General features: G+C 39.2%; 1 protein-coding gene across 5 annotated transcripts in view; it reads left to right on the top strand.

Annotated features, from left to right (window-relative positions):
* nav1b (neuron navigator 1b) overlaps positions 1-16,490 on the top strand; it is a 75,418-nt gene that overhangs the window by 51,643 nt on the left and 7,285 nt on the right. For 2 of the 5 annotated variants that reach the window (XM_063910617.1, XM_063910618.1), the window contains 16 exons: positions 452-868; positions 2,115-2,156; positions 2,244-2,401; positions 2,942-3,115; positions 3,854-3,906; positions 4,716-4,739; positions 5,167-5,244; positions 7,396-7,479; positions 8,132-8,243; positions 8,349-8,470; positions 11,788-11,966; positions 12,125-12,281; positions 12,964-13,162; positions 13,683-13,780; positions 14,512-14,610; positions 14,956-15,124. In XM_063910617.1, coding sequence (XP_063766687.1) covers positions 452-868; positions 2,115-2,156; positions 2,244-2,401; positions 2,942-3,115; positions 3,854-3,906; positions 4,716-4,739; positions 5,167-5,244; positions 7,396-7,479; positions 8,132-8,243; positions 8,349-8,470; positions 11,788-11,966; positions 12,125-12,281; positions 12,964-13,162; positions 13,683-13,780; positions 14,512-14,610; positions 14,956-15,124 — 2,165 coding nt within the window. Of the gene's footprint in view, positions 1-451; positions 869-2,114; positions 2,157-2,243; positions 2,402-2,941; positions 3,116-3,853; positions 3,907-4,715; positions 4,740-5,166; positions 5,245-7,395; positions 7,480-7,901; positions 7,968-8,131; positions 8,244-8,348; positions 8,471-11,787; positions 11,967-12,124; positions 12,282-12,963; positions 13,163-13,682; positions 13,781-14,511; positions 14,611-14,955; positions 15,125-16,490 lie in introns of all 5 variants that reach the window. The other 3 variants (XM_063910616.1, XM_063910619.1, XM_063910621.1) reach the window with 3 other exon arrangements.

The following is a 16,490-nucleotide window of genomic DNA, read 5'->3' as shown; positions in this document are numbered from 1 at the left end:
TAACATATGAAATTAGTTAGCCCATTACATTAGTTATAAAAATAAGATCACATTAGATGGCCTTAATGGGTGTGACTTGATAAAAGAGATTTGGGAAATTGTTCTTTTGTTCTCACTCTTCCAGATTTAGAAACTATTAAATACTTTAGGACAGAGCTATATTATCTACTTGGGGTTGTCTGAAGTGATGTCAGACAGCAATATTAGCTTATCCTGGCTCTAATGGGGGCTGATTTGGCCCCTTTTTACAAGCTTTGTCTGAGGGCAGTCCCACAGTCTCAGATTTTGAAAACCCCTGGTGTACAGTACTGGAAACAGGTTTTGTTTTTTTGACCTATGTTGCTAGAGTCAAATCATCTTACAGACAGATACCTCAGACAGATACTTGGCAAAAACAACTACAAAATCTCTGTTTTTGTATTTTAACATGTTTTTTTTGCCCAATTCCTAGGATGATGAACACAAAGTCTCTGGGACGTCCACCCAGCTTGGCTCACTTTGACAAGATCAACTCCAACAGCCTGGACTCCTGTGTGACGATCCAGGACCTTCCACCAAAAGTCCCCCCTTATTCCAAGCTTCAGGACCTGGCTGGTTCCCACACCTCCTCCCGCCTCACCCCCAGTCCTGCACCTGTGCTCCACATCGACTCCCCCGGCTCCTACACCAGTGAGAGCCTGAGTCTGAGTGGCTCCCCGCTGCTCTACCCCAAGCTCTCAGGCATGCACCGCAGCATGGAGTCCCTGCCCCTCCAGATGAGCGTGCCTTCCAGTTCGAGGTTTGTCAGAACTGAGACGCATGACAAGGAAGAGAGGGGTGCAGGAACCTGGGGGGCCGGAAGCAGGACGTCCCTCAATCTTACAGATAGGCAAGTCTCATCTCAGCATCATCTAACATTGATCCATGAAAGATGCACACAGTAAATGAAAACAACACTAAGCCCACTTTTTCCACCTTCCTATGGACCATTATTGATAGAAGTTACTTCATTTAAATAGGGATGCACCAATGCTTAATTTCTTCGCCGATGCTTTAAAGTCATTTTTTTTCCACTGTTGTTATTCCACTTTCTGCCAGGAAAAACAAATAATTTGACTCGCAAAATGGTTTCAGTTTCAAACGCCGAGCAAGTTCGTTATTATAACATCATAGTACGCTGTTTAGAAAATACGCAGCTTGCCCGGATTACCTGCAGCTCTGCCCGCTGTGAGGGGACCGGTGAGCGGAGCAAAACACACGTTTAGAGTTAGACCACAATTAGCTGTTTTATCTACCTCTGAATCTACCTAAACTAGTTATAAATATATTTATGGTTAACTGTCAGATCACTCATTACCGGATCAGCTAGCTGCATGAGGCGGATATGGACCAGCTGTCAGGAGAGGGAGAGAGGAAAGAGCGCTCCGTTTATTATTCCTGTGTCATTATCCAAAGGTACTGTAAACTTTGGATAATGTAGTTCATCTACATAAGTAATTTCTCGGTGAAACTGTGAAATAGTCCCACACTGCCGACATGTTTTTGTTCTTTATTTTTTTGTTTTCTTACGTTAATGTTTTTTTTTATATAAACAAACTACTGGTGCCATAGATGTTATGAGGGAACGCGGGAAAAAATAACAAAAGCATCGGCGACTGCCATTGGTAATGGCAGTAAATAGGGCGCACACCAGCTGATGTCTGGCCTATGTATTGGTGCATCCCTAAATAACCCAACAGCTGTACTTTTTTTCATTATGAACACAGTCAACATTGGACTTTTAAGTTTCTTGGCAGCAGACAAACCAGCCCACCAGATTCTATGTGCGTTTTTCCGGGAAAGGAAACTCTGAGGTGTCATTTAAAAGATGGAGGGTTGGATCCTTTGGAAAATTGCTGTCTGTTAAATTGGAGATAGTCCAAATAATTTCCTGCACAAAGAATGTACTTTAAGGCAATACCATGCTGTGTAGTGAAGGGCCAAAATGTACATTAAGAATTATTGGCGAACCTTTGAGACGTCTTATTTAGGTGTTGCAGAGGTCCTATGACAAATGAATGATGGTGTCATGTAAAGATCTAAGAAACACACTCTGTTTAATCTCTTTTAGTAACGTGTTATTCTCTTCTGAACAGCTTGCAAACAGACAGAAATACCTTGCCGAAGAAAGGCTTGGAGTAAGTCGAAACAATTACAGTCCCAACCATCTATTAGTCATGTCTCACTGATGTATCTCTGAAGTTAAAACGACCTCTTTTCCTCAGACGCTATGGCTCAAGCCTGTCGGAGAGTGACGGCAAACCAGGGAGGCGCCACTCCCACACCATATCCAGCATGACAGAGAGCGATAGCCCCCCTCAGCTGCCTTCTCCAACCCGCCCTCTCCACCCCTCCTCCGGCAAGGCTCCTCTCACCAACGTGGGTGAGTCTGCTCGCTCCATTTGGCTGCCAAGTTCTAAAAACACTCACACTGTATGAGCTTCCAAACTAATGAGGCTTTAAGGTATTTGATTAGCCGTCCATTTTAATCGCTGATTATTATTGAGGGCAGGGATGTTAAGTTCCCACTGGAAAGAGAAAAGTCCAGCATAGTTTTGAAAATATATATTGATTTAAGAATAAGTTATGTCTGTACGATGAAGTGTTGTCTAGCTGTTATCAGATTGGACTATGTGAAAAAATATTGCAGTCCCACATCTGCAGTCATTTAGAGTTGTGTTCAAATCTGAAATATGGCCCTGCTGGAGGCAGTAGGGGGTCATGTCAGGCTATATTTATCTCATTCACTGTTGTGGAACCGTAGTCTTGTGTTTCACTTAGTCATCAGAAAGAGGGGAGCTATACCCAGATGGACCTATGGGTGAAGAGTGTGTGCCAGAGAGCGTTTCTCCAGGCAACTCATCCTTCACTGTTATCACTGCCACTCACTGTTTCTCAAAACCTACTCTTTTTTTTATGATAGTTGCCCCCATTTCCAGTGGCACCCCAAGGATATCGCGCTCCAACAGCATCGGCCCCCCTAGTGAGTTGGCCTGCGATCCCTTTGGAACCTCCCCCCTGGGTAGCAGTATGTCCCTGGCTGACCGGCCAAAAAGCATGATGCGTTGTGGGTCTTTCCGTGAACCAGGAGATGATGGTGAGTGTGCCCAGTCTGCCCCCCCCTCGCAGGGGAGTTACACAACATAGTCTCAAAAAAAAAAACGAGTCCACTCACGCAGATCTCAATCTGTTTGCTAAATGTGAAAAGCATTTTTTTTGTATTAAGAGTACCTTCAGATTAAAAGCGTCGTATTATTTCTTTTAGGGGTTTTTTCTTTGCTGTCTGAAACGCAGGACTCCCTTGTTTACTTCTGTAACTTCATGACATCACTATGCAACAGTTGCGCTTCTTTTGGCTAGCCCTCAAACACATTGGACATAAGCTAGGGGGAGGGACACATCTCTAAGAAGTTGACCAATCATAACAGAGCTGGCCAGCTAACCAATCAGAGCAGACTGGGCTCTGGTTTCAGACAGAGGGTGAAAATGAAAATATGAACTGAAAATAAGAATAATAGGGCCCCTTTCAATAGTGAGTTATATAAGGATTTGAAGACACCATCTGTGGTCCAAATGGAAACAAAAACGGAGAACCTCCATGAATGTTATAAACCTGCTTTCACCTGCAGGCAGAACTCCAAGTTCCTAATGTATTTGGATGTGATAATACATTTTTTTTTTACATCAAACAATTAAATCCTGTCTGTGAATTTGCCTGAATTTAATATATTCCTGTATCTTTAGGGGTTGTCAGCAGCATTTATGGCTGGGGTTAGCAGGGAAAACTGGCAGTTACTTTAAATATTAATTCAAATCTCTTCCTTCCTTGTTTCAGTGCATGGCTCTGTGCTCTCTTTGGCGTCCAATGCTTCATCCAACTATTCGGCGGTGAGTCAATACAGTCATTATATTTACAGTTAATGTTACTTTTGCTATAGTTTAATGCTTTGTGACTCCAGACTGTCATAAGACAAGATAAGATAAGAATTACTTTATTAATCCCAAAGTGGGACATTTTTGTGTTGCAGCAGTATAATAAAATACAATACAATACAATACAATAAATAAAATACAATACAATACAATACTATACAAGGCATAGCAAATAATTACAAATACAAAGAAGAAATAAACAATGCTAAAGTCTAGACATCTCAAAGAAGAAATAGAAGGAAAAAAACTGGCATTAGAAAAAAAAAAAATATATATATATATATATATATATATATATATATACAGTTGACTATGAAGATAAATAATCTATAAACTGTCAGACAAGTAAACACTATTGAAATTAACAAAATAAAAGCATGGTATTATATACAAATGAATGGAATATTAAATAATATATAAATGTACAATGTAAGTGTGAATGTTATGTTCCAGTTAACAAGAGAGGATTTGATCATTTAAGAACGTTTGTACAGTATTACATCGTTTTTCAATGGCCCTATTTAGAATTATTTAGGGATATTTACAAGCATGTGTAGTGTTCAGGTAACTTAAAGCCTCACCTAGTCAGTAACACACCTCTTAGTGACCTGCCACTGCTTTCTGTGATTCAGCAGCTTGGTACCTATTCCGACTCTTTATTCCACCATTATTGTCCCTATACATCTTCAGTGATGTGCTTTACCGTTGATAAGTGGTTATCCTTATTCCTGTTTTATTGTTCGTTCCCACCATGCCTTCTCTAGAATGAGGAGAGGATCCAAGGGGAGGTAAGGCCGACGTGCCACCACTCACATTGTCTCTGTATCGTCTGTCAGTCATTTCCTGTTGAAACGGGTCCATTCATAAGAGGATGTTATCAGTGCTCAGTGAAGTCTGTGACTACACTCTTCACTCAGGGTCTCATAACTGAGTTCATTTTGTTTTATCTCTAATATCTTTGATCCTTAAGCAACACCTGCTTACATTACATTGTCAGACCTCATGTGCATGAGAAATGTGCTCAAACATTGTTTATATAACATTTTCTACTTCTTCTAGAGTGTCATTTTCATTTCCTTTCTATTTGTTGTGGGTTATTGTTTTTCGTAAACACACATTAATGCAATAAATATCCTCAACACGTCTGCCTTTCTTGTCCAAGGTGTTGTAAACATTGTTCATGCAGCTTGGGCTTACTCTTCACTTTGTCCACAGCAAATCCGCAAGTTGAGGCGAGAGCTGGAGTCTTCCCAGGAAAAGGTTGCAGACCTGACCATGCAGCTGAGTGCCAACGTATGTATGATTCATCTCTCAAAGCGGCACCTCTTGCCTCTTTTCATTCATTTATGTCTTGGGGGCATGCCCAATTTTTTTATCAGTGTGAGATATATATAACCGCTAGATTATTACTCCTCTATGTCCCTGGTGTTTTATCCTATAACCAACTGAGATCCAGAACCTATTTAACAGGTGTATCTAATATCTGCCCCGCATTTTTCAGAGGGTGAGATGTAGGGAAGATATGGTGTGAATCTTTGCTCAAGTTAGGAAATGAGTATCACTGGGGAGGACTCTGGATGTCGAGGCATAACTCTGGCTGATTTTCAGGGAGGAAGGATTACCAGCCGCAACCTTTCTAGGATCTATGGAGCTATTCCTAAATCTGGGCTTTTCTTAAACACATGTTGAGCTTTTAATTTGGTAACTGACAGTAGGATGATGAATGACATCTAAAGAAGGGAAAACAAAGTCTCCAGTTAACGTTCGTGGTTGGCTCTTTAACCCCACTATCCTGTTCACTCACTGTCACTCAAGTCTTTATACTACTAATACTGTTATCATTTCCAGCTCTGAAATCTTCAAGGAAACCTGTTTAACATTCGACTGAATGATATTCAGCTTCTTCTTACTGTCTCACCCCTGCAGCTTCTAGATGCTTGAGTCTGCCTGTTTTCGTCTTAACTTTTACTTTGAAACCACCTAACCTCTGATCCCAATGTAATAGACATTCATTCGGAACTAAAGTCTCCTACTGCACATTTTACCCGCTGCTAATGCTCAACTAACATGGGTGTTCAAGTGACCGTGTCAAGCATATATTTGATTGTTTTTGATTATCATTCTGCCATATAAGAAGTCTACTCCCACGCCTAACGCCAGTGTCCCTCTCTTTTAATTACTTGGACGTATTGCCTGCTGGAATTGCTGCTTCCCCCTGCCTGCATCCCTCTGCCCCGCACCTTTGGATGCTGGGTGTAGCAGCTAGGCCAGGTTTGTTGGACTGTCGCTTCCAGAGAACTGTCTGTCGCTTCTGCATGATTCAGTACACGTCAAGCTTACACGTTTATCTCACATCTATGTTAGGCTTCCTGTGTGTGGGAACATGTTGGCACCTAAATGGAATATGATTATTTCCCAAGCTGGTGTCTTTATAGTTCTAATTTCTTCCGACCCCAAATAGTTGAAAAATATTACATTCAAATTTTTTTCTGAGGATATCCTGAAAAAAACAGCAAATGTTTATCATACTCGCTTGATAAATACCTCAAACTATAATGAAATTATTATTTATTTTCTGTCAATTTGCTTATTATTACCATACAAATTTTCACAGCACCAATTTATGCTTTCTTTCATTTGATGGGTAAAAAACATACCATACATCAGCCTTTGAAATATAACTTTTAGATATAATAAAGAAATGTATGTGTAAAACAAGTTTGAAATCAGGAGTTCCAGGGGATGTAACAAACTCTAACAAAAAATTGATAGCCTGCTGCAATTTTATTCAGTCATTGCGACTGTTACGACCGCCATGTGTGCTCTTATGTTGCCTTGAGATAAATGGGACCCAAAAAAAATACATCAGCAAGGACCATTAAAAAAAACCCATAAAGACGTAAATAACAGTTGAAAGAAGGCTGGTCATTTTAACAAAAGCTAGCAACACACTCTGGCCAACCACACAGCATGCTGCAAACTATAAAACCAAAAGAACAAACTGAACGCAACATAAATAAAGCAGTAAAAAAAGAATATCTGACCCATCATTCAAACAAACTTCAGGAATTTCTTAACAAACTCCCTGGGATAGAGACAGCCATATCTTTTGGTATATTTGTAATTGTTCACTTCATCAGCAGGAATAGTGTGAGACAGCCTGGCCTAAAGGTCAAACATGTTACATGATTTGGAAGAGGTTTGTCCTGCAGCACTACACCGGTTTCCGCCCTCACCAACACCACCGTCCTCTTTCATCTCTGACATCATCCACAGCTGTCCACTGCCCCTTCCCCCTCCCGCCTCTCCCAGCAGATGGAGAGAGCTGTTGCTTGATGTGCTGTGAGCGTGTGAGGCTGCAGAGTGATTTGATGCAGCTGGTGACTCATAGCTGTCTGTTGTCTAACCCCCCCAACTCTCTGTCTTTTTGTCTTGTCTCTAAAGGCTAATCTGGTAGCAGCATTTGAACAGAGTTTGGCGCTGATGACGGCACGCCTGCAGACCCTGTCCGTCTCCTCGGAGCAAAAGGTATCCATCACTGTGCTGATGAATTATAGTTATACTCCCTTTGACAGTTTCCGTTTATTTGAAAACTCAGGCGGTATGAAAAAACACACAATAAATCACACATTTATTGGATAAAAACAAACATTTCCCATTTTTATTTATCATTGTATGAATACAAATAATAAAAAGCATACTTACTGTACTAGCATACTAGGGAGGTGATAAAAACACATATTTTCATGCAAACTATGACTTTATCGTCTAACCAAGTTAGTGTCTCATAAGCATATGACTACAGAGATGTAAACCCCCACCCTTGGTTACTTAATTTATTTTCATTAACATACAATGTCCGAAACAGGCCGTTTGAAATACTTGATGATGATACTGATGATGGTGATGATAATCTATTAGTCTGATCATCGTTCAATGCTTTATATTAGATCCCGTCAGAGAATGAGATGCTTCCAGGTGACATAGGGGTTCTGGAAATGAGTTGTGGGTCAAAGGTTAGTAGGTATAGTAGGATTTCAATGTTGTCTTCAGCCACCCCCCACAAACAACCCTGTCATCCTTGTTGAAAGCCGATAGACCTTCCATAATTCTTGGTTTAGAGAAATGTTGGATGATTTACCAGCCTGTTAGCTCACATGGTCTTATATTCCTTTTTTAGGACTCTGAGCTCACTGATCTGAAGGATACCATCGAGGTTCTGAGGGTCAAAAACTCAGAGGCCCAGGAAATCATTCAGGATGCTCTCAATACTCCAGAAATCTCACCTAAAGGTACAGAATGCGTTGGGAAAAAAAGCAAATGCATGCAAGGATAAAGATATACATTTCCAAAGCTTTTTTCTCTATATTCATGTACTTTTTTTTTCTGGTATTAAGAAATGCCGATCAATCGCCAGAACTCCTCAGAAAGCATCTCCAGCCTGGCCAGCACCTCCAGCCACTCCAGTATGGGCAGTCTGAAAGAGCAGGAGGCCAAGAAAAAGAAGAAGAAAAGCTGGGTGAGAACACACAGACAGAGTCCAGGGCTCACAGTGATCAGAGAGACTGAGAGGTGTAGCAGAGTCTAAACATACTCCCCTGTGTGGTAAAAGCAGAAAATAATAATAATAATAATAATAATAATAATAATAATAATAATAATAATAATAATAATAATAATAATAATAATAATCAGTATTATTATTATTATTATTATTAGTTATCGTTTAAATAATCATAAATAATAAGATACATAACAAATAATCATAATATTAGTGTGGTAAAAGTAGATCAAAATAATGGTATAATAATAATAATAATAATAATAATAATAATAATAATAATAATAATAATAATAATAATAATAATAATAATAATAATAATAGTAATAATAATAATTATTATTATTATTATTATTATTTTCTAATATTATTATTCCAATATTTTGGAGTATTATTGTTTTTTATATTGTTTTCATTATTACTTTTTAAGATAATTAATTATTATTATTATGAAATAAAAAAATGTTTTGCAGTCTTTCATAAATCAAATTTGTATTTATTATCACCAGAAAAATACATTGTATTTTTTAAACAGTTTTTAGTTTTGAACCAAACAGTTCGGTTGGTCTGGTTTCATTTTAACACAGTAGGTTTTCCTGTGGTGATATTATCCTTTTTTATTATTATCAATTATTGTTTATTCGTTTTGAAAATATATGAAGTCAGTCAGCCGCTGATCTTATTTGTTTTATTCCCTGTGAGTGTGTTCCTGCATTTGTGTTTGTATGTCACCTTCATCCTATTTAGTTCCAAATCTGTTATTAAGTATGACTCTGGTCTCTCCCTCATGCTGCCCTGTCTGCTTTTTATTTTAGGTCTTTGAGGTGAGTGATGTTGCTACAGTAAATAAACCCTAAACACCTTCTCCCCGTTTCCAGCCTGCATGCACTTCATGAGTCATACTTGTAAAACCTTTGGAAACTCTATGTCATCTGTGTCTTTATAATTCTGATACACAGAAGTATATTGTACCATGTTTTGACCATATTACATTACAGTCACGGTTTTAAGGACTGAACAAATAACATTAAATGGTTCTATGGTATAACTATAAATAATAAATGGACCTGCAAATATATAGAACATTTCTGACCTCTAAAAGCATTTTTACAGTGCATGTACAGTGGGGCAAAAAAGTATTTAGTCAGCCAACAATTGTGCAAGTTCTCCCATTTAAAAAGATGAGAGATGCCTGTAATTTTCATCATAGGTACACTTCAACTATGAGAGACAGAATGGGGGAAACAATCCAGGAAATCACATTGTAGGATTTTTTATGAATTAATTGGTAAATTCCTCGGTAAAATAAGTATTTGGTCACCTACAAACAAGCAAGATTTCTGGCTCTCACAGACCTGTAACTTCTTCTTTAAGAGGCTCCTCTGTCCTCCACTCGTTACCTGTATTAATGGCACCTTTTTGAACTCGTTATCAGTATAAAAGACACCTGTCCACAACCTCAAACAGTCATACTCCAAACTCCACTATGGCCAAGACCAAAGAGCTGTCAAAGGAGACCAGAGACAAAATTGTAGACCTGCACCAGGCTGGGAAAACTGAATCTGCAATAGGTAAACAGCTTGGTGTGAAGAAATCAACTGTGGGAGCAATTATTAGAAAATGGAAGACATACAAGACCACTGCTAATCTCCCTCGATCTGGGGCTCCACGCAAGATCTCACCCCGTGGGGTCAAAATGATCACAAGAACGGTGAGCAAAAATCCCAGAACCACACGGGGGGACCTAGTGAATGACCTGCAAAGAGCTGGGACCAAAGTAACAGAGGCTACCATCAGTAACACACTAGGGCCAGGGACTTAAATCCTGCAGTTCCAGACGTGTCCCCCTGCTTAAGCCAGTACATGTCCAGGCCCGTCTGAAGTTTGCTAGAGGGCATTTGGATGATCCAGAAGAGGATTGGGAGAATGTCATATGGTCAGATGAAACCAAAATAGAACTTTTGGTAAAAACTCAACTCGTCGTGTTTGGAGGAGAAAGAATGCAGAGTTGCATCCAAAGAACACCATACCTACTGTGAAGCATGGGGGTGGAAACATCATGCTTTGGGGCTGTTTTTCTGCAAAGGGACCAGGACGACTGATCCGTGTAAAGGAAAGAATGAATGGGGCCATGTATCGTGAGATTTTGAGTGAAAACCTCCTTCCATCAGCAAGGGCACTGAAGATGAAGCGTGGCTGGGTCTTTCAGCATGACAATGATCCCAAACACACCGCCAGGGCAACGAAGGAGTGGCTTCGTAAGAAGCATTTCAAGGTCCTGGAGTGGCCTAGCCAGTCTCCAGATCTCAACCCCATAGAAAATCTTTGGAGGGAGTTGAAAGTCTGTGTTGCCCAGCGACAGCCCCAAAACATCACTGCTTTAGAGGAGATCTGCATGGAGGAATGGGCCAAAATACCAGCAACAGTGTGTGGAAACCTTGTGAAGACTTACAGAAAACGTTTGACCTCTGTCATTGCCAACAAAGGGTATATAACAAAGTATTGAGATGAACTTTTGTTATTGACCAAATACTTATTTTCCACAATCATTTGAAAATAAATTCTTTAAAAATCCTACAATGTGATTTTCTGGATTTTTCTTTCTCATTCTGTCTCTCATAGTTGAGGTATACCTATGATGAAAATTACAGGCCTCTCTCATCTTTTTAAATGGGAGAACTTGCACAATTGGTGGCTGACTAAATACTTTTTTGCCCCACTGTACTTGCCTTTTCATGCATTTCGACAGGGCATCCATGCAATGTGCCACACTGCTCATCCTCTAGACTAGTGCTCATTCATACACACTCACACATTCACACACTCACAAAGCAATTCAAGGGCAGTTTGGTGTCCAGTATCTTGCCAAGGAAACATTGACATTCACACTAGAGGAGAAGGGAGTCGAACCGCTTATCTTATGATTTGTGGACATTCTTCCTCATGAGCAATAGCCGGTTCAATGAGGGGAGAGGTTTTAATGAAGAGAGTTTCAGAAACTGTATTTTTAAGTGTGTCTTATTTTACTAAAATATATTAAGTATGTGTGCTATGAGCATTTTTTTTTTATTACTGAAAAAATAAAACATTACACGAGGCTAGGATTGGACTTATAGTCTTTCCGTTTTGTAAATAATAATAAAGTATAGTGTTTACTAGAAGTTTAAAATGAAATGTGTGGATGATCCCTCTCACCTCAACAAAATTGTTTAATTCGCTGATGTGATTTGGTTAGACGTACCATTGATTTCAGTCTCATTTCTTTTTCTGTACAGTTGCGCAGCTCTTTCAACAAAGCCTTTAGTAAGAAGGGTTCCAAGCAGTCAGGGCCATACGCTGACATTGAGGAAATTTCCACCCCAGAATCCTCTGCTCCTTCCTCCCCCAAAGTGCACTATGGTGGAGACAAAACCACATTGTCAATGAAATCCTCCGCCTCTGCATCATCGTCGGGGTAAACCTCTGTCTTTAATAGTGCATCACAACAGAACCAATGTCTAGTTGTGTTATAACATTGATATATACAACATTTTATTCCAAGCTGTCAGTGTAATGATCATTACCGCCTTCACACCTCTCTAATGTTGTCCTATTTGACCTGGATATCTCCAGACTTGGTGAAGAAGGCGAGGAGGGCGATGATAAAGTTGTAACAGAACTGCGCACAGAGCTGTGGGAAAAGGAGCGCAAACTGACAGACATCCGGCTGGAGGCTCTGAGCTCTGCCCATCAGCTGGAGCAGCTGCAGGAGGCCATGAGCAGCATGCAGGTATGTGTCATATGTCACTCTGATATTTGATGGAAAATGTCCTCCTTTTTAAACTTTATAATACTGCAGTTCACGTGTTGAGTTGTAGAGGTGATTAGGATGTCAAACTTTTTATTTCTTTGCTAATATCTGGGAAGAATCTAATATACAGGCCCGGAAAAAATTAAGAGAGCACTCCACATTTTTCTTAAATCTTTATCTCTACAGGTATGGCAGCCATTACAGTGTCTGTTGAATTCCGACAGAGAAAAAAAGATCAGTAGTTTATAAAATACAATTTTTTTTACATTTTTTTTTTTTTTACTCAAACACATATATATATATATATATATTAAAAAAAAAGAGAAACTGATAATACTGAAGTGGTCTCTTATTTTTTTCCGTGGCTGTATAATGTGTGTGAACTGTATGTATGTGCTGTCCTATGTTGTTAACTGTAAAGTACTGTATAACTGCATTATTTTATATTTTAAATAATTGGTTTTGTGATGGTTAATAGCCTGACTGTAATGAGGAGCGGCCTATATATTTGGTCTCTATCCCTGAGCAGAGGACCCAGGTTTAAATTTGGCCTGTGCCCAAGTGTCAACCCCATCTGTCTCCCCCTTTTCAACACTGTCACTTCAATAAAAAATACAAAAACTGTTTTTTATTTATTTACTGTTCCTTATTTTGTCTGTAGTCGACCGTGGAGAACCTGAAGGCCGAGAACGACCATCTGAAGACAGGCAGCCTGTCCCCCTGTCCGTCTCCAGGCCCCTCCAGCTCCGTCTCCCAGTCCTCAGGTCTCACTGCTCTGGGCAGTTCATCACCACGGCAGTCTGTAGCCATGCACATGCCCAAAAGCTACAGCAGAGGGTTGAATGAGGGGGGCAGCTCAGGTACAGCATGTTGACAATGTCAGAATGGTGTGACCAGTGTTGTAAACAAGTAGGCGTGTAAATAACCTGCTGATTCTACAGTATGAATGGCCAATACGTATCACTGAAATGATTTGACCGCTGTTCTAAGGACACTTTTAATTAAGGATTGTGTTGTACTTATTGCGCAAATGTGTGTTATGACCTTTTTGTTTTAACTCCCCGGCCTGTAAATCATCTCATTTACGTACTGTATATGTGCACCATCTACAATTGCAAAAACCTATTTATTATCTACTCTTTGGTTCAGTTCAGGTATCAAAATGATGTCAAATCATATTATGCTTTTATTGTGAAAGTCAGTTAGTTTAAATCTTTGATTATTTTGACAATATCTTTAAGGCCACACTCTTTACAACCTTTTTTTTTTTTTATCATGACCCTTCATTGGACTCAGTTTTCATTTACTACAACAAACACTGTTGCTTACATCTGGACGTGTCATACATGCTTTCTTCCCTTCTGTTTCTGTCCCCTGCAGACCTCTACTCTGCAGATACTCTCAGTCTCTCCTCACAGAGGGATGATCACCGTGTTAGGGTGGTGATATGTGTTGCAGATTTACGAGTCTTCAAAGATGTAAGTTTGTTGTGTGTCATATTACTTTCTCCGTAATAATAGTAAACATAGTAAAACATCTGAATTATATTGCACTTCAAAACTCCTGAAGATGCCTTCCATCAGCGGTACTCAGAACTTAATTATAACAAAAGTTGCAATACTTCCTGCATTGTAAGTATTTATAGTAAAAACGTTCATTATGCATAATGGATAATTCAAACGCATAAATGTTGCAGCTGGTAAATGCTTATAGCTAGTTTCAAATACATAAATGCATACCTAAATATATGTTGCATTAATACTTCTTGGTCATCAGTTTTATTTTCAAAGTAACTGGTACTAAAGCTGTCTATTTTATATAGTGAAGTAAAAACTATAATATTTGTCAATAAGTATAAAGTAGTAGAAAGAGTAAATTCACAGTTAACTTATACTGAAATAAATGTGCTTTCTACTGCTTGTCATGCGGCAGGATACTCAGATGTTAAGTGAAAGTAGCAATACCAGAGTGTAGAAAGTACTCTTCTACAACTAAATCTCTTTATTCACAATCTTACTTAAGTAAAAGTACAAAAGTATTAGCTTCTAAATGTACTGTAATTATGAAAATTCAAACTTCTGATTATGCAGAATGACCCATTTCAGAATCTTGTGTTCATTGTGTTAGCTATAATAATATAAATAATTTGCATAAACTTTAATATTGCAGAAGAGTTGCTAATTATTCATATTATTGCACCCTGTAAAAGCAGGAGGTCAAGCAGCAGGATTTCTTCGTTGGGACGGTCCGGGTGAATGGCAGGATGGACTGGCCCATGCTGGACTCGGCTGTCAGCCAGGCTTTCAAGGTGAGACCCTTCCTCTGATGACCAATGTGAGCAGGGACTGAATGTACAGCCTGCATCAAGCCCAATTCAGCTGTCACATTAAATGTGGTATGTGTTTACTACTCACACACAGTTAGGAAAATATGTTGCAGAAATAGTGAATAGAATCACGTTTGTACTTGATTTATGAAGAGGCAACAACTTTTAGGATGTATTTGACCTTATTGTAAGAGGTAACTAAACAAGATTATCACCATCAAGTAGTGGGAGTTTGTCAGCTGTGAAACACATGCAGCGCTGTCTTTCTGCACTGAATTATATTAAGGTAGATTTAATCAGTTCTCTTCTGGTTTTGTTTACTTCTAGGTGTACATAGCCAAGGTGGACCCCACTTCTAGTCTGAGCCTGTCTACAGACTCCATCTACAGTTACAGCATGGGCCACATTAAGAGAGTGCTGGGTGGAGAAGCTCCAGAGACGCAGCCCTCTCGCTGCATGTCCCGGGGCCCCAGCAGCATCACAGTGGCCCTGAAAGGTCTGTAAACATGTATAATATAATATAATTAGAGGTTTACTTTCTCAGATTTGGAATAAAATCACATCTGGCATTATTAGCATCAAAATAAGATAACATTTCCACACTCAAAGTTGATTTCATCAAAACATAACTAAGTGTAACCAACAGTTTAGGCTCAAAGACATTATTCTGACACATCCTAACAAAGCTATAGACTTTTGATTCTCTATTCAATCAGAATTTGGACTGATGAGACTTCCTTTCCTAGAGTACTCAAATGTTTCAGCAGTAGAGCATGTTGGAGTCAGTCCAGCTTCCATTTTCAAAGCAATCTGTTCAATTCAGAAACCACTCATCTCTGGATTAAAAGCTTGTGTCCACCCTCATACGATACATTGAGAAATGCATAATCAGGTTCCTTAGCATAAGCTATGCTGTGAAGTGTTTATCTGTTTATCTCCCCAGTTAAATCCTAGTCACGACAAAGTGCTGATCCTCATGCCTGTCTGTTATCACACTTAACTTTAAACCTGTCTCTCTTTATTGCCATTTGATCCATATCCAATTATGCTTACTTTAATAAACAACTCTCATTTACCTCCAACGTGGATTCAGTTACCTGGAACTGTGAGCTGTCCTCATCATCGACCAAAACATAAACTCACACGACCCCATGGCATCGGATGAACTCACTAGTGGACCAACATTATGTTGTGCTTCCTATGGTTGTAGTTTAATTGCTGAGATAGGCTGTTTGTGTTTATTTATTGGTTATTCTCAGCCATAACTAAACAATTGTAATGACCTGCTGTAATACATTCAAATCAATTATTTTAAAATCATAGTGTATCTACTACATTTATTTAAAAAACAGTGTTAGCCCATCAGCGTCAATTCTCGACAAGTAAAGTCTGCGTAATGAAACGCAATACCATATCCTTCAAAAAAGTAGTTTCTTTGATAATTACATTTTAATAAGACATCATATTTTTTTTAACTGACGCAAACAGTTTTCATCAGAAGCCAGAGCTGCCTTTGAGCATGTTTGCTCTTAATGCAACTAAAAATGTAGGGAAAAAAAGTGTGCCCCCTTCACAACTCTTATTCATTACCCTTCACCCCTAGTCTCAACACGACTTAAATATTTTCTTGCACCTCGTTGCACAGCCTTGTTAAATTGTTAAATAAACATTGTGATTGGTCCTATACTTTATAATCCTATAACAGCAGTGTTTTGCTTTTGGATTTGCACATATGTGAAGCCCATCAGTTATTCTAAACCCATGCTGGGATCAAGGAGGAGGTTCCGGTTTGATCATAAACCCCACCGCACCTTCTGGATGAAGGAATGCAAGGAGCGAAGTGCTACAGTGGCTCAGACAGG

This window comes from Eleginops maclovinus, chromosome 20, assembly GCF_036324505.1.
Source record: "Eleginops maclovinus isolate JMC-PN-2008 ecotype Puerto Natales chromosome 20, JC_Emac_rtc_rv5, whole genome shotgun sequence".
Classification (NCBI taxonomy): Eukaryota; Metazoa; Chordata; class Actinopteri; order Perciformes; family Eleginopidae; genus Eleginops; species Eleginops maclovinus.
The sequence above is the reverse complement of the archived record's forward strand: the minus strand, read 5'-3'. Positions and strand labels throughout refer to the sequence as shown.